We start from the raw sequence: 25000 nt of genomic DNA, 5'->3' as shown, positions 1-25000 counted from the left end.
AATGGCCCCTGAAAAAAAAAACCTTTGAAGGTCGTTAACGTATTCAAGTTTGCGTTTCACTGTTACCTCTGGGAAATTTAATGTTGTCAAAAAATAAACACTTTTTATGCAAAAAGATCCGTTTCATCTGCGTTTGAGGCATTCTCTTTCTAGAAAGACTGTATTTTCATCGTAACAGTTTCCTCGATCAATAATTGCGCCCCAGAAGCGCGTCAAAGTCAACGTAAGTACAGTAAAGATTATTTATTATATCTTGATATTTTTGGAGCAGAGTTGGTTCTTGACCTGGGCATGATATTTATAAAAAACACCTGCTAGAAACTCAGAATGTTGCTTCATGCTGAAAGCAGTTTTTTTAATTTTTTTGCAGACTGTTTGCTTAAAAACAATAATCAGGCAAAGAAACCGAAAACTTATTTTGTTTTGCTGAAGTCTCATTTCAGAAAAAATTCTGACGGTCGAAATAAAGGGCTTTGTATGGGAAGATATTGGGAAGCGTACCTGGTGATCGATGGCGACAATTTGCACCTGAATGTTCTGCCCAGTGTCAACCAATGGACGCTTATTTTTGTACCAAGCGCTCTGAATTTCATGTAAAAAAATGAGGCGAATTTGTTACTTGAAACCTGCACATGTAAGCTAACGATGCCGATAACATTGCCACCCAGTCTGAGAAAATTTATTCGTGTGGAGTACTAACTCTTGGTAATTGTTAATGCCGCAGTGGCTCAGTACAAGCATTCTCGGGTTCAGAGTTTTGTTAAATGTCCACGCCAGTGCTGTCCAAAGTCATTCCTTGGACACAGACTGGAGATTTCCCATGAAATTCAAGTAGGCTAGTTCAGTTAAAGAGACTAAGTTACTGCTTCCAAATCTTCCAGGGTAAACTTTATTCCTCAAGTTGTGGGGATTTTAGGTAGTTTCTCTTCCTTTAATTTTATTGTTTATTCCTTTTTTTTTTTTTTTTTTGCTTATTCCTATGATATTAAGTAAAATACTTCAAGAGTGCAACCTTGCATTCCAACATAATCAAATGCACTGATCTTAAAATTAATTTTCAAATTTTGTTTTGTGGTAAGAAGTGAAAAACAGCCGGAGTCGACAAACCACAAAACAGGAAACTTTCAAGCCAAATCACGTTTCTTCATGTACATTCTCTTCATTGCAAAAAATGGTTTCACGCCTGCAATCGACATTTGTCGACACTTCTTATTCGAAAGAACACAACATCTTTAGATAAAAAAAAAAAGTAGATTCGAGATGCACCGATGTATGTGCTTAGTTGTCGATGCTCCGATTATTAGAAAGAGATTCATGTGTAAGCGACTAGGCCTGCTCATATGGATGGGCGAACACCTGATAACTTAGCATTTTCCAGGCTTCCAGATAGTGCTGGGAAAGAGAAAAAAAAAAATGCCCACTCGCTTTTCCCACGCAGTTGTTTTTCGTTCGTTTCTATCTAGGAGCCTGGTCTGATAACTTAATTTGAATTTCAAAGTTGTTAAAAAACAATGTCAGGTGTACACTACACGTGCTAAGATTATTAAAGAACAGTCCGAGAACATTATTCTGACAAAAATGTTGAACACACGTCACAGTCTAGCATGCATGACATGATGGTTGGACAAACAGGAAAAAGAAAAACAGTCTGGTCATGTCAAAGTATAAGGTTGGCATTGACCTTCGTCTTCTAATACTGAATCATGATTGAGAAAACAGATCAGTGGCCTAAATTTAACTTCAGTCATGATATATAATCCGCTTGATTACTTCCACGCTTCAGAATTATATGCTTCAAAACGGTTCTTGCCTGGTCTCATTTTGAACGATTATATAAGCAGCTCTTTTTATTAACAGATGACTGTGTTTTGTGGAAAGAGGGGCGATCAAGTCATTTGTTTTCACATTGCCAGTCGCATCAGGCTCTCCGTGCCCTTTGAATGCTTTGATCACCCTTTAGGATCCAGTGGTTTTGAAAGGATAGTTTGGAGTCATCCATACCCGCCGTGCCCACTCATGGGGCTTGGAGGCGAGGTGAGTTTGGTCAACGGATGTGATACCAGTGGGCCGGATATTTACATGCAAACCTTAGCCTTCGGTCTTAATCGGAGTAAGAGGGCGATCTTTTTACCCTATTGGTGATTTAATAACGTTTGCATAAAACCAATAATAACGGCAATAAGACACGAAATGTGGCCAGTGATAAAATGACTGGTGTTATGCTGATATGGCAAAAGAATGTCTGGGAAAGTAACTAAGACAACGGTCTGCACAAACTTTACTTAATATTGCAAGGACTTCTTTCATTAGACGTGAGGGTATTTGCAATTCTGTCGCAATGCAATTTAATACATGCCCAATTTAGCACTCCTGGTAACCACAGCAACGTGTTGATAACTCTTCCCAGAAATCTGTGAGAGGGGTATATTATGGCTTGCAAATCACGTGACACAATCTTTTCTTGAAAGAATAACCATGGCGGTAGATGCTCAACATACATTACAGTTTGAAGATCTCGACCAGAATTGCACGAACCATGAAGTAGAGGTAATTTGCAAAGCTCTCCAGCCAATGTTGAAACGACTGCGAAGGTTTAGCGAGGTTGCCTGAGCCATTTTTGTCCTGGATTTGTGTTTCCGTGCAGAGCTACTGAGCACGACTTGTTTTGTTTTGCTCGATCCCTGCATAATAAAAACGTTTGGAGATGCTCATAATTGCTGTTTATGAGCAAGGAGTGCAGTGTTCCTCATACGAGATGTGTTTGAATTTCTTGCAGGTAAACAGTTTACAAAAAGTCATCAAGCTCACGAAAGAAAATTTGGATAAGATTGAAGGACAATTTCTCAACGTGCAACATCCGCCATCTATATTTTTTGAGGTGGGTACGTCTGGCGATCCACAAATGATTTTTTCGTTGAGTGTTATCAGAAATTACTATTGCAAGTGCTGTTATGGAAGTTTGTTTGAAAGTTTCCGATCATCAGCATCATAACCAAGAGGTGGAAATCGTTGAGTCATAAATTCATGTGAAGCATTTTATTTCAGCGAGAATTCCAAATGGTATCAAAGTCTCGGCAGCAGCACGTTCGAATCGCAAGTCGTGAGTTGCAAATTCATTTTGCTCTCATTGAATGATATATGTTTTGATATATTTATGGAAGAGAGACGTGAAAACCCATGTACTTTCTTACATGCACTCTAGATGTCTGGTAAATTGCCACTTCCTTCATGTGGTATTTTGATTCGAGTCTTTTGCTAGTTTATATTTCGTAAAAGGGATGAAGTCATGCCTTCTTCGGATCATGTGCGCAGTAGGTTTGAGTTTGAGTGTTATACCTTCAGTCAGGTGAATGTGATATCCGGTAAATGTTGGCGTTTACATCTCTGTATGAACGATGCCGATTTTAAAGAAACTCCCGTTTGCTCCTAAATCGATCAGTTTGTAATAAACTCACTTTTGTCTTTGATTCAGCTTGTTTTTCTTCTCCGTTTACTGTAATTTTTTAAAATTGTTGGTAAAGGATAGGCGTCGTAGTTTCTCCTTAGCTCACAGTCCTTCTGTCTTTTAACGTTATTTTGACGGTATTCGTACTAACATCGCATGTCGCATGTTGGACCCGGCATCATGTACATGTAGTCGTGATTACTTTGCCTTTTTGAATTGAGTGATACGTTTCGTCAATTGAGAAATCAACAAACAGTACCATCGCTTCTGAAATGACTTGTTACAAAATGGAAGAAGTGGTGTTTTTGTGCAATGGTTGCATAATACACGTACATGTAGCTGTGATGAAAGATTTACTAAAGGCATTTTTGTTTTTCGTCCTCACCCTCCCTACCTGGGGAGTGATCTCTTGCTGTTGATTACGGTCTTGTTACACATCGTTGTCCTCAGATTTAGTTATGTTGGACAGTATTAAATAGATTGGCATAAAAAAATTCCTTCAAATTACATTTAGACCTGTTTTTCATCCACAGTGAGCTGTCAGTCAATCTGTTTTTCCTTTGACATAATTTTATTATTATCCAGTTCTGATCTTTATATTAGTGACAATAAAAGTTAATTGATCAAGCTGCCGTTAAATAAATAGTACCATATTGTTGCTTTTTGTTGCCTTGTTCTTATTCTTTCTGTTCCATCCTTTTCCTGGCTCCATTTGTTCAAAAGATGGATAACACCATCCACTGGATATTTAACCCGTTGACATCCAAACTGGCTTAAATCGGCCAGACTTAGTATTTTGCTTGGTCTAACGCCAGAGTAATTTACTCTGTCTAATGCCAGACGCTTTTACTTGTCAATGGGGAGCCCCTCAGGGAGATGTCCCAATTAAATCAGTATCCATTGGATAGCACAATTGGTTTTGCTATGACTTATCCACTGGATAGTGATTTATCTGGTGGATAGTGCAATCCATCATTTGAACAACTGGGGCCTGGACATTTTTTCCTGCCCTTCACCTGGAATTGCTGAAGGCAGGAGTTCAACAGTGTGGACAGTCAACAACCTGATACAGAATTGGATCACAGCCTTACTGTTGTAAGCTTAGCTAAAGGGATAAGGCTAACGTTCGAAATTACCTACTCAACTCTGAATCCATAGCAAAAGGTGTTAAATTTTCTTTGGATAATAATAACAATTTTATTCATTTAATTCAATGAAAGGGAAGTATACCAGAGGTTATCCCTATCAAGGGTATCTGCACGCAGCCAGATGTAATTAATTGAGAGTCGATTTTGACGAGGGAGGAAAACTGGATTACCCATAGAAAAACCCTCAGAGTCAGATTGAGATCGACTGAAACTCAGCCCACATATGCCCTAAGGCCAGGGTTGAACGCGGGTCACAGAGGTGGGAGGCGCGGCTGATAACCACTAAACCACCCTGACTCCAATTATATCTCTATAATGTTTGGCTTGTCAACTGATGCACATACAATGGGTCATCAAGAGTTTTGTTGACACTTTGCTATTAACATAATTAATTTTTCTGAAATAACTGGACAATACTTCTACTTCTACATGTACTACTACTACTGCTATTAACTACTACTACCACTACCGCTACTATGACAACTACTACTGTTACTACAACTACTAATGATAATGATAATAATAATAAAATTGGTGTTTTGGTATGGGCTTCTGTGGGTGGTTTAGGTCCCTGGAACAAAGAATTTCTTGGAGTAGAGCTGTTTTGATTGATCAGCAATCAAAAACTAAACGGTTTTGATTTTATTTCAGGAATATGTTGACTTAAAAAATAAACTAACAGAACTGAAAACACGAGAGAGACTGTTACTGGAGAGAAGATCAGCATGCTCTACTTCGTCAGCTGAACCAAGCCCTCCATGCACGACACCTTCGTCTTCACGTGCAACGTCACCAAAAATTCCAAGCTCCAGAAGTAGTTTTACTGGCAGTGACCACCCATTCTCACCTCCTCTTCGCCATCATATAAGAGTGTACCTCCCTAATCATCAATACACTGTGGTGAGATATCTGTTTTAAAGATTCCATTAGAGTAATGTTTCAGTCTTTTGACTTTTAAGGTGTCTCTTGTCTTAGTTTGTTATGCTATGTTTTATTAATGATATTTGTAACAAATGTGAAAGATCAAGTGAAGCTATGATCTTTGCCGTTATGAGAGCAATTTTTGCTCAATTTTCAACGGGGTTTGAACCCGTGACCTCGCCATTCCAGTGCGACGCTCTAACCAACTGAGCTATGAAGCCACTGACTTTAGGAGCTGGTCATTTGTGGGTTCTAATGGTCCCGTAAGGAATGAATCAATGATGAAATGGTATATGAAATGAATCATATATGAACTGCGGATATGAAATCAAGTGAAGCTATGATCTTTGCAGTTATGAGAGCAATTTTTGCAATTGCGTAGAGAAGCCTGAAAAATTCAGGACTTCAACGGGGTTTGAACCCGTGATCGGAGCGTCGCACCGGAATCGCGTGGTCACTGACGTTAACGTCAGTAGCTTCATAGCTCAGTTGGTTAGAGCGTCGCTCTGGAATCGCGAGGTCACGGGTTCAAACCCCTTTGAAGTCCTGAATTTTTCAGGCTTCTCTACGCAATTGCAAAAATTGCCATCATAACTGCGAAGATCATAGCTTCACTTGATTTCATATCCGCAGTTCATATATGATTCATTTCATATACCATTTCATCATTAAATGTGAAAGATGTTAGCATATCATCCACTTTCCTTTGTCGTTGTCCTCTAAACCTCAGTCTTTCAAGCTGAATTTTAATACATGTATATATCGAAAGTGGCCTTTTGTACTATATGGACATTTTATTTGATGTATTTCTTGGATCTGTTTCCAGTATAGTCTTATTATTTGGAATTCACGTGTAAAAGTTTGGTCTAATTCAGCTCTTTTTAAAGCTTCAATAAACTACTGGTATCTATCAACATGTATCTATCCTGTAAAAAATAATGATGCTTTTTTGTCATCACCTGGTTTACAAAACTGGTCTGTCATTGGGTGTTGTACAGTTAAGTGTTTCTAATGTTCTGTTTCTGTTGTACCATTTTAACAGTTGAAGTGTAAACCTGGGGTAACCTTAAGAGAAGCCTTGGACAAAGGAATAAGAACACGAGGCTTAACCCCTGAAACATGTCTCATATGTCTTTGTGACTCCAGGTAACCATCGTACATTGTATTTAGCACGTAATAATTTTTTATGAAGGTTAAAATACATGTAGATGAAGTGAAAGTAAATTACCGGTGAAAAATTCAAGACTGAAAGAGATTCAATTTGTATATGTAAGGCCAGCAAAGCTTTTTAACAATTTCTTAACCTGTTGGAACTACAATAATAATAATTTTTATTATTACTATTGTTCTGCCTTGGTCCTGGAGGTCTTAACATTTGTGATAAAATGCCTGTTTGGCCAGCTGAAATGTACAATTTTGTCTAAAACAATTCAAAATTACTATTTTCTGTTAGTGGCTCCATATTTTACCATAATTCTCTATGTAAAATTATGCTGACCAGATCACTAATTTAATCCACAGTATACACCTTATTCCAAAATGGCTGCCTTTTAGATATCCTTTTGTTTTCATTCAAATTAGACCTTGATGCCTCGTTCAAGGCAAAATATTCTTTTGAATTTTCAGCTAATTTGAATAAAAACAAAAGAATAGTTAAATGACAGCCATTTTGGAATAAGGTCTGTGAGGCATTATGATTATCATTGAAGGTTTCTTGAGCATTTTTTTCAGTTTGACCTTGTGCATCTTGTAGCTTTACTGTCCTGTCCTGTTAAGAAGTGCTGTTGGTCTAAATACCTACCTAGCTACAGTATCTTTGAAAAATTGTTAATTTGTTTATTCCTTCACATTAATTACTCCCAGCTGGTCATTTTCAAATGTTATAATTTATTAGAATATTCATTAGTGTTTGTTAATCAGTACAAATGGTTCTAATGTGTCAGTCTCGCAGGTGCAAGCACTAAGTGAGCCAAGCATAACTTGCCTACGGTGCTCTACAGATTTCAAGTTGCTTTCAAGGGGCCCCTTTAACTGTTGGATGATTGCGTTTCTACATGTAATTCTTCAAGTACCTTAAGTTAAATTTCATCTACTGGACAGAACTTTCTTGCATGGATGTTGATCGCACAAGATGTGTACCTCTCTCTTTCTTGTTTTGACTATCCAAGTGAAAACATTAATAATTATTTTCATGCACTCTACATTGCATTCTTCTCATAATAAATTAGATCAATGTTGCTGTTACAGGGATATCATCAGCTGGGATTCTGATCTTGGGAGTTTTGGGGAAGGAGTTGAGGTAAGAAAATACTGTAATTCTCAGACCTGCGTACTATATTTTGTTTTTGTTGTTTACAGTACAGCTTGAGTTAATATATGTGTAATTAATTTTGTCACCTACAGTGTGAAATGTAGGAGAAAAATAATGTATACCATGTATCTCAAATGAATGTAGACTTTTGCTGTGTAAACTTATAAGGAGTGTGGCTAAAAAAAACAGACAATGTTTTAAGTTGTTTTGTTTCTTTCTTTGTAGCTTTCTGTTGAGAGAATAGATGACCTTCCAAAGACCAGCCAACTGTCACACAGTTTTGTGAGTCTTTTGTTGGTTTAATTATTTTAGTGTTTGGTTGGGATTTTTCAGAGAAATTTCATGGAGATCCCAGCTTAATTTTACACCGTCAGTAACATTTAAATAAAACAACAGCACGTTGTCTATTGTTGAGAATTATCCGGCAATAGTGGCGCAAAAGTAGACATTAATTTATTATTTTTATAAGCACCTGAGGGGCCCACGTAGATTTGAAACATTTTCAAGTTAATAATAATATTATTACTCTAATATTACTATTATTGGTAAATAAAGATTGTTATTATTATTATTATTATTATTGTTATTATTATTATTAGTATTATTATTATTATTATTATTATTATTATTATTATTATTATTATTATTATTATTGCTATTAGTTGGTGTAATGACTGTGCCTTTGTCACTGTCTGGTAAACCTTGATCAGAAAAATCGTGATAAGCCACACAGTGTAATTTTATAATAAATTATTGTAGCTGATAATAGTGTTTGATACCCATCTCTACTGTTTGTTGCACACCATTGCAAAATTCAGTTTCGTTGTTTGAGGTTTGTCAATGTTTGTTTATCATTGTCCAAAATGACTACCATTTTAGTTTTTTTAAGAGAATGATTACTTAACAATTAGACCCGTAGCCCGCAAGGGTCAATAGCCCGAAACCCGTGGCCCTTGAGGGCGAAGGGTCTAATTGTTTTAGTATCACCCAACTAGTCGGACAGAAAAGGCAATGATAAAGTTAGCAAATGCAAGTTGAAGAAATATTTATTTGAGAATAAAACGAAAGAAAGTGTCACCCTTTTCGCTACTCGAGGACTATTACTAATAGTCCTCTAGTAGCGTAGCCAATCAAAATTCAGCATTCGCATTTATATAGTCCACTAGTTGGGTGATACTAAATGGTATTATTTTAGTTAGGAAGTACATTTGTACCTGTAGTCATCGTGAATAAGCTGTACATGTACATGTATGTCCCTCTTATTTGCAGAGGGTTATCCTGCCAGCTGGAAACAAAAATGGAAGGCTATTTTTGTTTGCAGTCTTTCTTTATTAAGATACCAGTAGTTGAAAATGGTTTTAATTTTCTGAGTTATCACTATACCAAATGGACCATTGCATATTAAGCATCATTTTACTGCAACTGACACAGTTCTTCTAACAGTTATAGTTGTTGTGTTTGAGCAACAGTAATTGTAAGGAAATGAAACCCTGAAAAAAAAAGGAAAACTGTAGTTATGGTTGTTTCCATTTTAGTACATGTAAACAGGGAAAGTATTTTTTTGCAGACAAGAAAAACCTTCTTGACACTTCCTTTGTGTGACAGTTGTAAACAGCGATTATTGCAAGGGTTCAGGTAAAACAGTTGTAAAATTAATATATACATCAATGTACCATATTTACCTGTGTATAAGTGGACCTTTTTTGGCCTCAAAAGAAGCTCCAAAAATCGCCCTCGACTTGTACACGGGTCAATGATTTTGAGCCAAGTTCCAGCTAAGTAATGTATTCAAAATTTAACACAATAATGTTGTCTTGGGCATAACGGACGCAGTGGACAAAAGTCGACGTAAAAGACTTCAAAATGAATGACAAAAGACTTCAAAACGAATGTAAGCAATTACAGTTGAAATGAAAAAGGATTTGTCCAACTCTAAATGTTGAAGATACTCACAAGCACAAATATGAAATAGACACAGGAAATTTTCGTTTTCCAAAGGCGGAAACCTCTAAAAGGCATTTCTGTTTCTTCGAATAAAACACGATCGTTCAATGGCTAAGTAACCTGGCACAATACCTCGTGTTTGCGTGCAAGCATCGTCACTCGTGTTGCGTGAAAATGTTGGTAATGAATGTTTTTTATTCTTTATACAAACCTGGCAGATTTGAATGCTTTTGCAAACTTCGTATTGTTTGGTTTATGAGTTTTGTTTTGTTTGTCTTTTGAGAAATTATAAGTCAAGGACCAATTAAACCTTGCACATTTTCGCATCGTTCGCAAGTTATTTTCAAAGATTGACTCCTGCCTCTGTGATGTTGCATTGTGCTTATCCTCTAAAGCCCTTTATCCTTGAACAACGAAACAGGTGAGTTTGAGGTTTACATGTTCGATTTTCTGAGGACTTTGTTGAAACTCAAGGACAAAATGCCCGCATATACAACAGCTGCTGAACAACAAAAGTATTAAGCACTTGAGGCCCTGATTTTTTTGTGTATCCACATTTCCAGAAATCGAAGAATACAAGATTAGTGTCCCATGAACATTTAACAAAGAAGTTAAGAAATTGCGTTTTTTGCCATCAAAAATGGGGGGTCGACTTGTACGTGGGATCGACTTATACATGGGTAAATACGGTACATGTTATTTGTCTTTTGGCTGCGGGTGGTGTTCCGGTACCCTTCTAACACCTTACTTATTTTGGTCCATTGTAACCCTCAACACAGCTTTCCCAATGCACTGGTTGCTTAGGGGAGAGGCCAGACAACTGCCGATCTTCTAAGAACATCTTGGTCAATACTGTAACTATAAATAATTATATATTAAGGGATAAAATAGCAAAAGCATTTTATGCTCTAAAGCTGTTTCAAACAATCTTCACTGTGTGCCTGAATTAATTAAGAAACTATTGTATTTAAACTGCATGCACATCCACTTAAAGTGTTTTTACCATGTGAATCCATTGGCAGTTTGCAGGTGCATGGACCCATAATTAGTAATTTTTGATTACTTTGATCTGATTTCTGACTTTCTAGGTAGTTTGTTGTATGTTATTATGATCAATAAGTTTCAGTTTCTAATTCATGTAAGTATAAATTGAAGTCTGTAGTTTGTTGTTGTATTTTTGACAGATGCCAGAACTGTGGTTACAAATTTCATCAGCGCTGCGCTGCAGATGTTCCACCCATATGCTATGCTGTGGTTGAGTAAGCTCTACTTTTCATTGTTTCTTTGTTTTACTTTTCAGTGATATTATTAGTAATACTATTGCCACTTGCATCATCATCATCATCAGTTTTATTATTATTAGTGGTATTAGTATTAGTATTTATTTAGCATTATCACTAATATTACTAGAGGGGTTATCTCATGCTTCCAACAAGTTGACTTACTGTAAATATCCGCAGATAAGCTGCACCTTTTTTCCAAAAATTGTCGCAAGAACATTTGAAAAAGGCTGCTTCCGGTATCCAGTTTTCCATCTTCGCGTCCAATCTAATTCCTGGCTACTAAGCTGCGAACGTTCCGGTCATGTTCTTGTTGTAATGCAAAAATCTGTGGGAACACCTGTGTTGAATGAAGAAATTCCGGTCAACAAATACCAGAAAAAAATCTTGATCATATGCCAAAGTTGGTAGAAACGATGTTCATTATATTAAAGTGTGGGTAAGACTTTGAAATATTTTGTGTTTCATTGTTATTAGTGAGTTTATGTTCTATGAACAGTGGATGAAGAAGACTTCTAAAGACTCGGCTTTAGATTTCTTTTGATTTCTTTCAAAAAACTTTTTTTTCCAAAATTTGTTCTGGGTGTGGCTTAATAATCTGCGGGTTTGGCTTATCTGCAGATGTTTACTAGAAGAAGACCAAAACTTAGCCACTTGTAACGCTGCCTGGATAGCGTGGATAAGGCACCAGTCTGTTAAATAAAAGATTGTTGGTTTCATACCTTCACCAAATTAATATCCAGGGCCCAGTTTTTCAAAAGCCGATTAACACTTAATTCAGGATTAAATACCAACCAACCAAGGTTGAGTTTTGCCCGTGAAAAAAATCCTCTAACAATCTAATTTTATGCTGGAGGAAAGGAGAAAGTCTAATTCAAAATTGAAGGTTGAGAATCTTGTGGAAACATTTTTGATGGGGAAATGAACTGAAAGAGAAGTTTCAACTAATGCAGGATTAGCTACATGTAAATCGGGCATTGAGCAGCTGGGCCCAGGGGGTATTTTGGAGAAAGAGTCGCTTTTTTCGACAACAGCAAGTAGTTAGATTTTGTAGTCTTTTGGCATGAGGACATGGAATCCTCCTAGTAAATAACACTATGGGACGTGAAATAACCCAAAAACTGTTTGCCAACAGTACCTACACTGTAGGGCACTGACCTTCCTTTGTTTTGATCTCTGTGTGTTGATGCCATCCAAAAACACTGACAACAGTGGTCTGGATTGTCAGAAAAATTTGACTTGTTTGTATGCTACGCTTGTAAAATAAAAGCCAACTAAACTAAAATTTTTGGATATTCAAGGTTTGCGCTCTAAACTTGCCACTTACGTACATGCAGCTGTCTTTGACTGTAAGCTGCATTTCCAACAATATTATATTAGGAAGGGCCAATAGCTTTTTGCAGTGTATGTGGCGCAGCGTACTTGCACATATTGCTTAAAAAAATGGCAGACAGTCTTGGTTTAACGGCAACTTGCTTTTGTTTGGGGAAGATGAAGTATGTTGGCGTGATAAGTGTTTGGAAATGTGGAACAGATTAAAATTGTTAGTTTGGTTATTTTACATGTAAATTATTGCACGTGAATGGTGGATATTAGACAGGAAGTGTAGAAAGAAACCATAAATAGTCATTAGGCCAAACCTTAATTAATTTTAGTCTAATTAAGTTGTGTAGACTGCAAAGTACCGGTATACATGCCAGAAATTCTCTACGCAATCAAAACTAGTAAACCAGGCTGAATACAGATTTGAATTGAAGAGATGGAAGATCATTGCAGTGATGATAAAATCAATGCTTTGATTTAAAAAAAAAAGAAGCTTTGAAAATTCATCCATGAGCCAAATGGGAGCTATGGCTGGCGTTTTTATACTCACGTCGTTTGTTCTTTCATTGTGACCTTGGGATATGTGATGCTCTACCACAGAGATCTTTTGGGAGCTCATTATGAATGAAAAGGATGTATTTTTCACTCATTTACCTGGGTTAATACTCGCCATACTCTCCGCTACAACAAAATTGTGGGAATACACCATCCTACCCCGCTTCAGTCTTAACAGTATAGCAAGACATTTGTTTCATGCACGTCTTGATAAGATGGTGGCAAAACTCCCTATAGGCTCCGATGGCTCAGTGGAAGAGCGTCCAAAGTACAGCTGTACGTCTCTTCAATCATTTGGTGGGATGCAACATTTTAACGTCATCTTGTCCATGTAGCCATCGTGACGATAAAATAATATTAACATCAGTGATCTTTGAAAAAATTGTTTAAAGTGAGTCCAACACGATTTCCTGTGCAAGTCTAACAGCCGTTAAATTACGTTCTTGTTAAGCTACCTGTTTGGCCCTGATGCCTTTTTGCAAGAAGATCCGATTTCACAAATGTCAACGGGTGAATCCTTGGCACGGTCCCGAGAACGTTCAGTATCAGCTCCTGATGTATGTAAAAGCAGAATCATAAATGGTGGAAATGCTGCTTTGGTTAGTGCACAATATCTGTGAAATGATGTTATTTGCTTTTTGATCTGCAGTGATATCCCCTCTGCTTTTTAATCTCACTGATTATTTAAGCCAAGAGGCTTAAAGCTGTAAAGATAGCAAAGATTTTCAAGTTCTTCAAACTCTTGAAGTCAATTCTCTTCTTCTAAGGGAAAATTTGAATGCTTTACCTTAGTTTAACAACTGCGTCGCTAAATGGAGGTTGGGTACCTGAGAGGTTCTGGAGCATTCACCATTGGCAGCCAGCTTCAAGGTGGAGACTGCACCGATGGCTGGCAAAACCTGACAAAACAGCCATGAGCCCCCACGCCCTTGAGAAGACAGGCACCCGTCACATTGACAAACAGTGGAAAGTAGAGGGGAAGGGGCGGGGGATGGGGGAGGGAGCTAAAAAACGGCTAAACATTCCACACAGAATGTTGAGGTTGAAGTTGTGGGGAAGAGCAAGGGGACACTGTGTGACGATAAACAAAATCGTTCGTAGTGCATCAAATTTCTTGCATTTCTGGACATACAGGTCTGTACAGTTGTGGTGTTGGTGGACTGGAACTACTTGATTACAAGATAATTATATAAGGGTGTTGCAGGGTTTTCGACAGTTCTGTAAAGTAGCGGACATATTTCTGAAAGCACCGGACGTGACATTTTTTGCCGCCGTAGGCGCGAGCTATTAAGTAGGGTCTGGGGGCACCCCCCCCCCCCCCCCCCACGAACTTTTTAAAATAGAACACTCAGAAACGCTATTTCCAGTGTTTCTGGAACCCAAGAATCATTTTCCCAGGCAGGGCTGAAGTTCACTCAAACTCTCTTTAAAAAGTAAGTAAACGAATATGTAATGATACGAACCAAAACACCCCTTAAATACTGGCGTCAAAGTACCGGACATGTAATGGGAAACGACCGGCCTCAAACGAAAACCTAGACGGTGTTGTATGTTTGATTTGTAGGAGCCGTTTGTTCAACAGTTTGCTGGGAAACGGGAGAGCTACACAGTTTCTGGTAAGGATGCCTTGCCTTTTTCGGGGTGAGGGGGAATTTGTCCACTGGTATATACTATGATAGTGCAGTTATTCCTGAGTTACAGCAAGGGTTGGAGAGGCTTTGTTAATTCTACGTGTGTTTTTGAAGGTGTGGAATCAAGCAACTTCAACCAAAGAGGACACAGCCGGACGTCAAGTGTTGGCACTGAAAATCCAAGGCTCTTTGAAAACAGAAACTCGCTTGTCCCCAACAGCATGCATCCTAGCAAAGCGGAGCATCCTCATGCCAAGTCTGTCCCAAATGGAACCGTCATCTGTGAGAGACCCTCCAGCCCACAGAAACCCAAGAAAATGGTAAGTGGAATACTCACCCTTGTATATGTGCAGTAAATACTCGACCCTTTGCACCTTGTATATCCCTGTTTATTATGCAACACATGGTGACCATGTCCAAATATGGTCATAGCGCGCTCAATATTCGGCGCGCGTTCTCAACGTATAATCTGCGACATACGTAATTTTGAATATCGCGGAGAAAAATGGTAGTTTTTCCAGCTTTTTTTTCCAATTAACGTAGAAAATTGGGCTTTGTCATCAATGTGTTGAATAATAAAACAATTATCCTGCTCAATATTGAGGAATATCGCCTGATTTTAGCCAACTCGACCCACGGCCTCGTCGGCTAAGTATCAGGCGATATTCCGCGCGATTTCGCAGGGTAATTGTTAAATATGTGTAGATGGAGATGGCTTGGCCATACGCTACGCAAACCACCTGATAGCATTGACCGTCATGCCCTGAACTGGAACCCCCAAGGTCAAAGAAAGAGAGAGAAACCACGGAACACCTGGCGGCGGGAGCTTGAAAAGGACATTAAAAAGACTGGACGCACATGGAAACAACTTCAAAGGATTGCTGAGGACAGACTGGAGAGTTGTTATTGGTGGCCTATGCTCCGGGAGGAGTGAAGGGCAAAATTGATTGATTGATTATGTGCTGTATAAATGCGCAGGCTGGACTGAGGTAGAGTAGTCATAAAGCAATGACTAGAGTCTGGTTCTAATCATTTTTGGAACATGTACATGAGTGTGAACTTCATTTTGGTAGATTTTACACGTAGCAGCCCAGCCATCCTCAACTTTGGCCTCGAACTTAACAACGCGAGGTCTGGGCCTAAAGCCAACACGGCCGCTACTAGTTACAGGCATTCAAATTGGCCGATGGTAACAAAGAACAGACTACACTTCGCAAATTCTTAGTATATGCGAGTTTGTCACGAAATGCCTTGCCTCTAATCCGTTAAAAAGCGCTTCGAGACAGTAAAACATTGCCACATACTCTGGTGCCCTAATTGAATGTCACATTCCTTTTTCTCAGCCGTCACCACTCAGAACCAACTCTACTGATGACTGGGAGATTCCAGAGGGAGAAGTACTTCGCGGTCCACGGATAGGATCGGGCTCATATGGAACAGTATACAGAGGCACCTGGCATGGTATGCAGTGAAATGTTACCGACTTTAAGACCTTTTTTCCGAACACTCTGAAACAAATTTGCATTATTTTTTGTCAAAAGAATGTTTTCACATATGAAATGAAATGTTAATCGAACCCATTGGGAACTCGGTAAAATCCGAGCCCCAGATGGTGAGCAAGAGTGAAATGTGGGTCTTTGACTCGAGCTGCATCACGCAGCTACAGAGTCAAATAACGACTGTCAGCATAGTTCATAACTTCATCGCGTAGTCACCTATGCTGTCAGTCGTTATTTGACTCTGTAGCTGCGTGATGCAGCTCGAGTTAAAGACCCCCATTTCACCGTTGCTCATCAGTCTCCAGTAGCTCAGTGGTCGTGGGGCTCGGATTTTTCCGAGTTCCCTATGGGTTCTATTAAATTTCATGTCATATGTGTATATCATTCTCCATTCGCTCAAAAGAAAGTTGCGAACATTTTTTGCATTTTGAATAGACATTAAATGGTGCCGGGATCGTTGGTCTTGCTCTTTCCTCTTACGTTTTTTAATCAATTTACGATATTGATGTCGGAGGGAATGTACTTTCAAGAAATGAATAGTTATTTGCTTTAGTGAAACATTAATTTCAAACGATTGAAAAACATCACAGTTTTGAGCGACAGTGTTATCATGTTTCGACGTACTTTCATAGGTGCGGTGGCTATTAAAACATTAAATGTTTCGGAACCCAGTCCTCATCAGTTGCAAGGATTCAAGAATGAAGTTGCTGTATTAAGGTGAGATGTGGAACAGTAATGGAATGCAGTCTTGTTTTGTGGGCCGAAGAAATTAAAAGAAACCTTTGCAAACTCACTCCACTGGATTCAGTGGCCTGCGTAGCTCTGGCGGTATTGTTGGCGCTAGAAGCAAATTAACGAGCGGCGAAGCCGCGCGGAGAATGGGCAGGGGTTTTTGAATATGGACGAAAATTTCTGATTGGCTGATATAACAAGAACACGCCAATTAATTGTTACTTAATGCCTTTGTCAAGTTTTTCCCTACCTGTGAAGGAAAATCAATAACGTATGTCAACCGTCGAAGCAGTATATCAAAAGCGCTTGCTTATCGAAACATTAAAAAAGTATGCGAAATTTTGTTCAAGAAAGAGTAGGAGACTGCTGCGAAGGAGCTGCTTTCCGGTAAAGATGTTATGGTTATTCTACCCACTCGTTTTGGTAAAAGCTTGATATACATGATCTTCACTTTGGCCAAAGGATAAATATTACCATCAAAAACGTTCCTTGTTATCGTTTCGCAGATACTGCGGTCGACAGTGCAAGGGACATTTTCGCCTTCAATTTACTCTATGGTGAATCTGAAACATTACAGACACCTTTGAGGGGCGATATCCATAATGGACACCAAATCTGAGCATTATATTATTATAATTATTATTATTATTATTATTATTATTATTATTATTATTATTATTATTATTATTATTATTATTATTATTTCGTTCATTCACACGATATGTTGTTAACGTGGTTTGTAAACTAGGCGTCAAGCCACGACCTATGGCCTTAGGTGTCTAGTGTTCTTCTCAAGATTCTTGCCGTTCCCAACAAGGAGGCTTTTTGTAGTAATACCGTGCAATCTAGTCCAATTTTCTTCAACGATGTTTTCAAGTTTTTGCTGAACGTCCCTAGTGCACCAATGACAATTGGTACGACAATTACTTTTCGGCAGCTCCAGATTTTCCCAATCTCTCTTTTTAATTCTTGGTATTTTTCCGTTTTCTCTTGTTCTTTTTCCAGCACTCCTGTATCAAAAGGGCACGCGATATCTATCACATAACATGATCTTTCCATCTTATCAAGAACAACTACATCAGGTCTATTATGCTCAATTTGATGGTCTGTTTGAATTCGGAAGTCCCATAACACCTTTACTTGATCGTTTTCTATAACTCCTTCAGGATCATGATCATACCACTTGTCTTTGCATGGGATGTTGAATTTCTGACTGAGTTTCCAATGGATATCTTGGCCTACCTTATCATGTCGCCACATTTTATACTCTCTTTGCGCCAATTTCTTACATTCCGCTACGATATGACTTACGGTCTCTTCTCGTTCTCCACATAACCGACACATCGGAGACACATCCTCTCTATCAATCCTGTTTTTAATGCTATTCGTCCGTAATGTTTGGTCTTGTGTAGCGGTTAGCAGTCCTTTCAGTTCATCATCATTATTATTATTATTATTATTATTATTATTATTATTATTATTATTATTATTATTATTATTGTGCTGCTCGGAGGTGAATAGCAGTGGATATCCGTAGTTTAAGTAGCCAATCAACGCGCGCGTTACGCTATCCACTGTTTTAGTATATACTAATTTTAATTAGTATCACCCAACTAGTGGACTAATGCAAATGCTGAATTTTGATTGGCTACGCTACTAGAGGACTATTAGTAATAGTCCTCGAGTAGCGAAAAGCGTTACGCTTTCTTTCGTTTTATTCTCACATAAATATCTCTTCAACTTGCATTTGCTAACTTTATTATTGCCTTTTCTGTCCGACTAGTTTGGTGATACTAAAACAATTAGACCCTTCGCCCTCAAGGGCCACCGGTCAATAGCCCATTCGGCTTCGCCTCATGGGCCTTGCGGGCTACGGGTCTAATTGTTTAATTAGATACCAAATCAACATCTTGTCTTGAGGTGTGATGATTCCCTCGTTTGCATCGTCGATCGGTGGTTCATTCATTCTCTCCCTTGATTTAAACAAGGCTTCGGTTGATAAAAGGTTGTTAGTTATTGGTCATTTTGATAATGGCGACGTGATAATTGACAACTATTCACCGAAGTACAGGTGGCTAGTGGTGGATATTTACTGAGCCGCGAAACAATAGGCAATTTTCACGATGGCGTCATTTGAATACAACTACCACAATTCAGTTTGTTTTTCTTTTCACATTTTAATGTTGTATTCCCAGTGGGGTAAAAATAACAATAGCTCTAATTAACATGAGGAAAGCGAAATCTGAAGGATTCTGGTACTTGTAGTCAAATGGCGTCATCATGCAAATGTCCTATTGAAGAAACCACTCTTCTACATTAATTTTTTTCCAGAAAAACCCGACATGTAAACATCCTTCTCTTTATGGGCTGTATGGCCAAACCGGAGCTGGCAATCGTCACTCAGTGGTGTGAGGGATCAAGCTTATATCGCCATCTTCACGTTTCGGAGAGCAGATTTGAGATCTTACAGCTGCTTGATATTGCAAGGCAAACTGCCCAAGGCATGGAGTAAGACATGCGTTTTTTTTTTTTTTTTGTCGCTTCGTTAATGCTTCCTTAGGCGTTTTCTTCCACCCGATCAAAGTATAAAAAAATGTAAATGCTTTGTTTAAGTGCACTCAGCTATCAAGCTAGTTCACAGGCACCCCACTTTTAATAATCTGAAAGGAACAATTCAAACTTTTAACGGAAACATGTTCAAGAACCCCAACAGGCAGGAGGCAACCGGTGCGCTATTTACAAAGCGTGGTAGAGTTGAATCCGGGACAACCGCAAACAAATCGAAACCAGAGGTTAGAACGGGATTTGAACGGTTTGATAATGTAACTTTCCATATTAAGGAGCTTTAGTCGCCTTTCAGTCGTTTCTTGCTCCGTTTTTGACAAAAGGCCCTTTCCGTGGAAAGGACAGTAAAGCACATCCATCTTATTGCTCTCTTTTACATTGAGCCTCTCGGGCCATGTCTTCCATTAATATTGTTAATGTCTTTCCTTGTCGTTTGAGTGGATTTGTTAGTAACTCAGTTTTGCGAATTAGGATGTCCGACTCTTTTTGTCCACAGTTACCTTCATGCCAAGAACATCATCCACAGAGATCTCAAGTCCAATAGTATCCTTTTACAATACCAATAATTTGTGGTATGAATATCTTCCTTTGTGCTTGATTCATTCACATGCAAATCGGCGACTTGATCACCAGGATTGAAGGTGAATTAAACGAACTACCTTGAGTTTTGCTCTAAAGGATCTCTTAATGTACAAGAATATCGCCGCGGTAAATTTGTTTCAAGGATATCTTGTTTTTCTTTTCGTCACAACTATCTTTAACGTTATTCAGACATTTTTCTACAGGAAGACTTGACTGTTAAAATAGGAGATTTTGGATTGGCAACTATCAAATCGCGCTGGAGTGGAAATCATAATTTTGAACAGCCATCCGGCTCAATATTGTGGATGGTGAGTAATAATATGTTTACATGTCCTATATTTCGGCCCGAGTCGCGTCATATTTTAATTGCGTTCGACATTTATTTGGGAGAACGCAGTTTCTAATCTTGGGTATCCTGTACATAGGGTGAGCGTCAGCAAGTTTTCGTTTTTCGCTAGTTCGTCTGCTTTCTCAGCGCCATCTTTAATTTCCTCCTATGCGCGAATGGCGAACGCGCACCTCGTAATTGGACGTTGATTTTTGGCAAGGGACATTTCTTAGTAATGTTTCAGACAATTTCAACAAATCCAAACTTTCACAAATTCAGGCGAAAATGGCCGTTTTTATACTAGAGACGCATAATCCGTCCAGACGAATTATGCGTCTCTCATGTTATCCGTCTAGTGTAAAGACGGGACGAACTATATGAGACGCATAATTCGTCTTGGACGAGCCTGGGCGAACATTTTTTCTGCGTCTGTTAAATTCGTCTAGTATAAAGACGGGCACTAGACGCATAATACGTCTGGACGAACTTTCCAGTTTAGTGCGTCTTCGAAGACGCACTAAAATAAATTCTTCGTCCAGACGCATAATGCGTCTTGTGGCCGTCTTTATACTAGACGAATTTTAACAGACGCAGAAAAAATGTTTGCCCAAGTTCGTCCCAGACGAATTATGCGTCTCTGAGTATAAAAACGACCAATATGCTTTCAAATTCGCTTTCAATCACACGATGTTCTTCGTTACAGCGTGGATCACATTTCAATCCTAAATATAATACCAATACTTTTTGTATAACCAAGGTCTTGGACAGATAAATAATGTAAAATTACATAATTTTCACTTGAAGATGCTGTGAAATAAAAATAGATACAAAATAGATCTGAAAAGGAGAGACAAGAGGTTGTCCCTATGACGTTTTCCTTAGGAAGAAAGTTAAAAGGATACTTGTTTTGAAATGCTGAAAATATTCTCAAAAAAAGTTTCTCTGCGAGAGTATGAAAATTAATAACTTGCCAGCAAGCTGAATTTCCACAGCGGAACACCTTCGTTTCGCGATGCCCCTGATACTACAGGTGTGTACTTAAATCTCTATATATTTACAATGTGTAAAGAGAAAAGCCTATATTTTTAAGTACCTCTGATGTGAATTAGATATATACATGTATACAATTTACAATATACATATGTAGCCCGGCGTGCTTTCGCTTAAGTGTATGTGGTCGAACTATCCCCCTTTTGGGAAAGTAAAACTAATCTGATTGATAGAAAAAAACCACGTCATTCATTGTGTGCTGTATTTTTATCTTTTTGTGCAGGCACCAGAAGTGGTCCGAATGCAAGATCCAAATCCTTACTCGTTCCACTCCGATATTTACGCATACGGCATTGTTCTTTACGAACTTGTAACGAGTTCCTTGCCATATGCACACGTTGGTAACAAGGATCAGGTATTGTAAATCAGTACAACTCCTAGTTCAGCGACAAACTGTATTTGTTTAGTGTTGTGTAACCTGTTCTATATTTTCTCGGTAGATTCTCTACATGGTTGGTCGAGGTTATCTGAAACCAGATTTGAGCAAACTTCGGTCTGACATACCCAAGAGTTTCAAAAAGTTGTTAATAGATTGTATCAAGTTCAATAGAGATGAACGACCACTTTTTACAAAGGTATGCAGTGACTTTAATTTCCGCTCAAGAGACTGTTAATTATTGATTCCTAGACATAGACACCGGGACGTATTTTGAAAGTCATGATCACTGATGCAACAGTTTTCCAAGTGTACCTGCACATCGTCATCGTCAGAGTGTATCCGAAACGTCATCGTCTTTTTCTTTTAATCAGATGCGTGTACAAATATGTTGGTAATGTTTTCGGAACAAACTCCCCAGTTATTTCTATTAAGACCCAAAAAAAAATCACCAATGACATTTTTCCTATTTTTTTCAAATGGACGAAAATTTTAAAGTTTACAGGACATCCTGGAAGCGTGCGACCGCATAGAGAGCACCAAAAAAACCAATAATCTTAAGCAACCTTAATGACCAACAAGGGAGTCGGACAGAATGTCAATGGTATTCCACTCGCGTAAATTTCAGAAGCTGGCTCCTAAAACAGAATGAACATGGAACAGTTTGCGCATAAGAAAACCGTACGGTTTGCTGCATGGTTCCGAACGGTAAGGAACGTCTATAATTCAGAATGGATAGCACGCGGAAGCCAAACAAGACAATTATCTCGATTTCTACTGGAAAAACTTGTTAATTTGAAATTGTTAATAATGTACCGGTAGTATCACTGTTGCTTTTAATTCGCAGGTTCTGGCATCGTTGGAGTCCCTCATCCGATCAATGCCGAAGATTCACCGAAGTGCCTCCGAACCCTGCTCTTTAAATCGTGCAGGAAGAATGATGTCAGAGGGTGGGTTTTTCGGTGCTCCTCCCGAGACCCCCATCAGTCCTTTCGGCAACTATCAACCATTTTCCATTGCAGTAGCAGGCTACTAACTGATGGCTGTCGGAAAGAACCTTCTCCGCTTCACCCCATACCTGTGTGTGTGTTGCACATCACGCAAAGCAAGTCATGACAGCAGTACTTATGGTAACGCACTGCAGCGTGTAGGGGATTACCATGGATGGAGCAGCTGAAATTCAGCCATTATTCAATGAGCACAACTTGATTTTAGTGAAAGTTGTTTCCGAAATCAGCAGAGCTGTGAATAAAAACAATCTTTGTATAGTTTTAGACGTGGCGTTTTGTGGACGATTTGGCGAGCAGTATACTTGAAATCTGTCGCACAAACAATGAACGGAAAGTCACAGAGAATCCGAAAAGTGAAACATGCATATTAATTTTGTAATGACGCCACGTTCATATGCATCGAGGAATCGAGGCAAACCGAACTTAAGAAGGTGAACGTTTTAGGAATAAATTCACTGTATGTTTTAAATGATTTCTGTAATGTTTGCTTAAGTTGCCGACTTGAGATCTGCCTCGCTGGTTTTAAATGTCTAAAGCAAAAAGTTTATAACTTCACACAATTTTTAGCGTATCTTTTTATCGGTGTGCCTGTTTAAGGCGAAAACAGTTAAATTTGAAGCAAATGAAGTGAAACGCATGGGAAGAAACAAGACTGTCCTATGGCTTTGCTTGCATGTGGATGTTCCTTCAAGCGATGGCGCGTAAAAAAGGTTCATTTACAGACGATGTGATGTTGCTTATGCGGTGTGTGTAACTTGCGTGATTATGTGAAAACGCGGACAGTGTGTGATATTTGGGGTTGGATAAATGTGTATAATATTCTTTGATGTCAGTACGGTTTTTCTGAGGTTGCCTCAAGCGTTGTATTCTTTAAATATGGGACAAATTTTTTATAGTTTTATCATTGTCGCATGTTATTTTATAATGTAAATGTAATATGGAAGCACTTCATTTCAAAATGATGCAGTGCATTGACAACTTGAGTTTTAAAATAGTGGTTGTACAAATATTAAGGATGCGATCAAAAAAGCGCTACATCCCGCCATGACACAGGCACGCAATACGTACGGAGAAAAGATGACCTCTTTTGTCGTGCTCGGGCGAACAAAATGTAACGCAGGAGAATGTGCGCGTAATAAAGTATTTTAAAAAAAATGTCATATTTGTGTAAAATTTTGCAGATGTAGCTTTTGAATGAAATTGCTGGTGGTTGAAAGCATCGTCTCTTAACTTATAATATTGTATATTTTAAATATTTAACGACAATGTAAAATGAAACAGTTGCATGAAAGTATATTAAATGTGCATCGTGTAGTGTCTGGTTTCAATCGTGGGGATTTAAAATTATCCGGTGTGACAAATTTTGGTTGAGTTTAAACTTGAAGTTCATTATTGACCTGGTGAATTCCAGTGGTTGCGGACGAAAATGTCATGCAGCCCATGGAACGAAGATGACGACGAACAAGAGGAGTTTGCGCCAAAGCACGGTCTCGTGTGCCAAAAACGTTTTTTCTGTGCATTCACCATGTCATTTTTTTTTGTCAAAGCGACATCAGATGACCGGATTGAACGTTCTTTCAAGGAAGTATGCAAGAGACGATGAATTTTCAACATTTCCTCGCTTATCCCACTATAAACCCACGACAGTCGCTGGATGCAGAACGTCTTGAAATGAATGCGTAGGTTACATCTAATGCTAACTTCCAAAATTGCGGAAACTCACTATCAATTGCAAGTCTAGTAATAGAGTTCAAGCCATTTTTACCCGCAAAAAATAGACTTACTCCTGTTCTCACAGTGAAATAGCCCTTTTCACGGTTAGTTTTTCTCATTTGCATTATAATGTAATCTAGCATGTATGTGAGGCCTTTTTCGGGCCATTTTGTAGTTTTAACCCGAAATTGCCTCGCATCCACGTTTGATTACATTGTAATGAAAATGAGAAAAACTAACTGTGAAAAGGGCTATTGGGACAGGCATGCTACTGAGGCTCATTTGCCCGAGCCAGTTTCAATTCTGTGTTCTTTGCAATATCAACATAGCCAAAGCCTAGGAAGACCCTGTATTTAAGGACGGTGCCTACTAATGCATTTTTCAAAGATAATTAATCAATATTAGCAAAAAGACCTAAAAATACAAAGCAATGTATGGCGTTCCTTTCCAAATGAAAACTTTTAAATTACCTCTGAAAAATGCATGGTTACCCCCAATTTTCTTTTTGGATACCAAGGGCAAAGAGCACTTCCTAAGTTCTGCTTTCTCTGCATAAATTTAAACCGCGCAAAAATATCCCTGCATTA

General features: G+C 38.5%; 1 protein-coding gene across 2 annotated transcripts; it reads left to right on the top strand.

The window, feature by feature from the left end:
- The first annotated feature begins 1742 nt into the window (after positions 1-1742).
- On the top strand, positions 1743-24012 carry LOC138015152 (serine/threonine-protein kinase A-Raf-like). Of its 2 annotated transcripts, none has more exons than XM_068862081.1 (19): positions 1743-2034; positions 2777-2878; positions 5245-5493; positions 6557-6660; positions 7762-7813; positions 8051-8107; positions 9393-9460; positions 10954-11028; positions 13379-13526; positions 14492-14543; positions 14673-14878; positions 15902-16019; positions 16690-16774; positions 19121-19297; positions 19851-19897; positions 20126-20244; positions 21538-21669; positions 21755-21889; positions 22538-24012. In XM_068862081.1, exons 1-19 carry the CDS (start codon positions 1858-1860, stop codon positions 22724-22726), a joined length of 2292 nt encoding a protein of 763 aa, XP_068718182.1. In that variant the 5' UTR covers positions 1743-1857; the 3' UTR covers positions 22727-24012. The 2 variants fall into 2 exon arrangements, with proteins under 2 accessions (XP_068718182.1, XP_068718183.1); XM_068862082.1 differs by lacking the exon at positions 1743-2034 and adding an exon at positions 2434-2547.
- Positions 24013-25000: the final 988 nt, after the last annotated feature.

This window comes from Montipora capricornis, chromosome 9 (assembly GCF_036669925.1).
Source record: "Montipora capricornis isolate CH-2021 chromosome 9, ASM3666992v2, whole genome shotgun sequence".
NCBI classification, from domain to species: Eukaryota; Metazoa; Cnidaria; class Anthozoa; order Scleractinia; family Acroporidae; genus Montipora; species Montipora capricornis.
The sequence above is the reverse complement of the archived record's forward strand: the minus strand, read 5'-3'. Positions and strand labels throughout refer to the sequence as shown.

What these genes read in the sequence shown, in the direction of transcription:
- LOC138015152 (XM_068862081.1), top strand. Translation starts at nt 1,858, where the DNA reads ATGACTGTGTTTTGTGGAAAGAGGGGCGATCAAGTCATTTGTTTTCAC. An exon ending in ATATGTCTTTGTGACTCCAG is followed by an intron (nt 6,661 to 7,761) that starts GTAACCATCGTA and finishes TTGCTGTTACAG; the next exon opens with GGATATCATCAGCTGGGATT. An exon ending in AATGAAGTTGCTGTATTAAG is followed by an intron (nt 16,775 to 19,120) that starts GTGAGATGTGGA and finishes ATTTTTTTCCAG; the next exon opens with AAAAACCCGACATGTAAACA.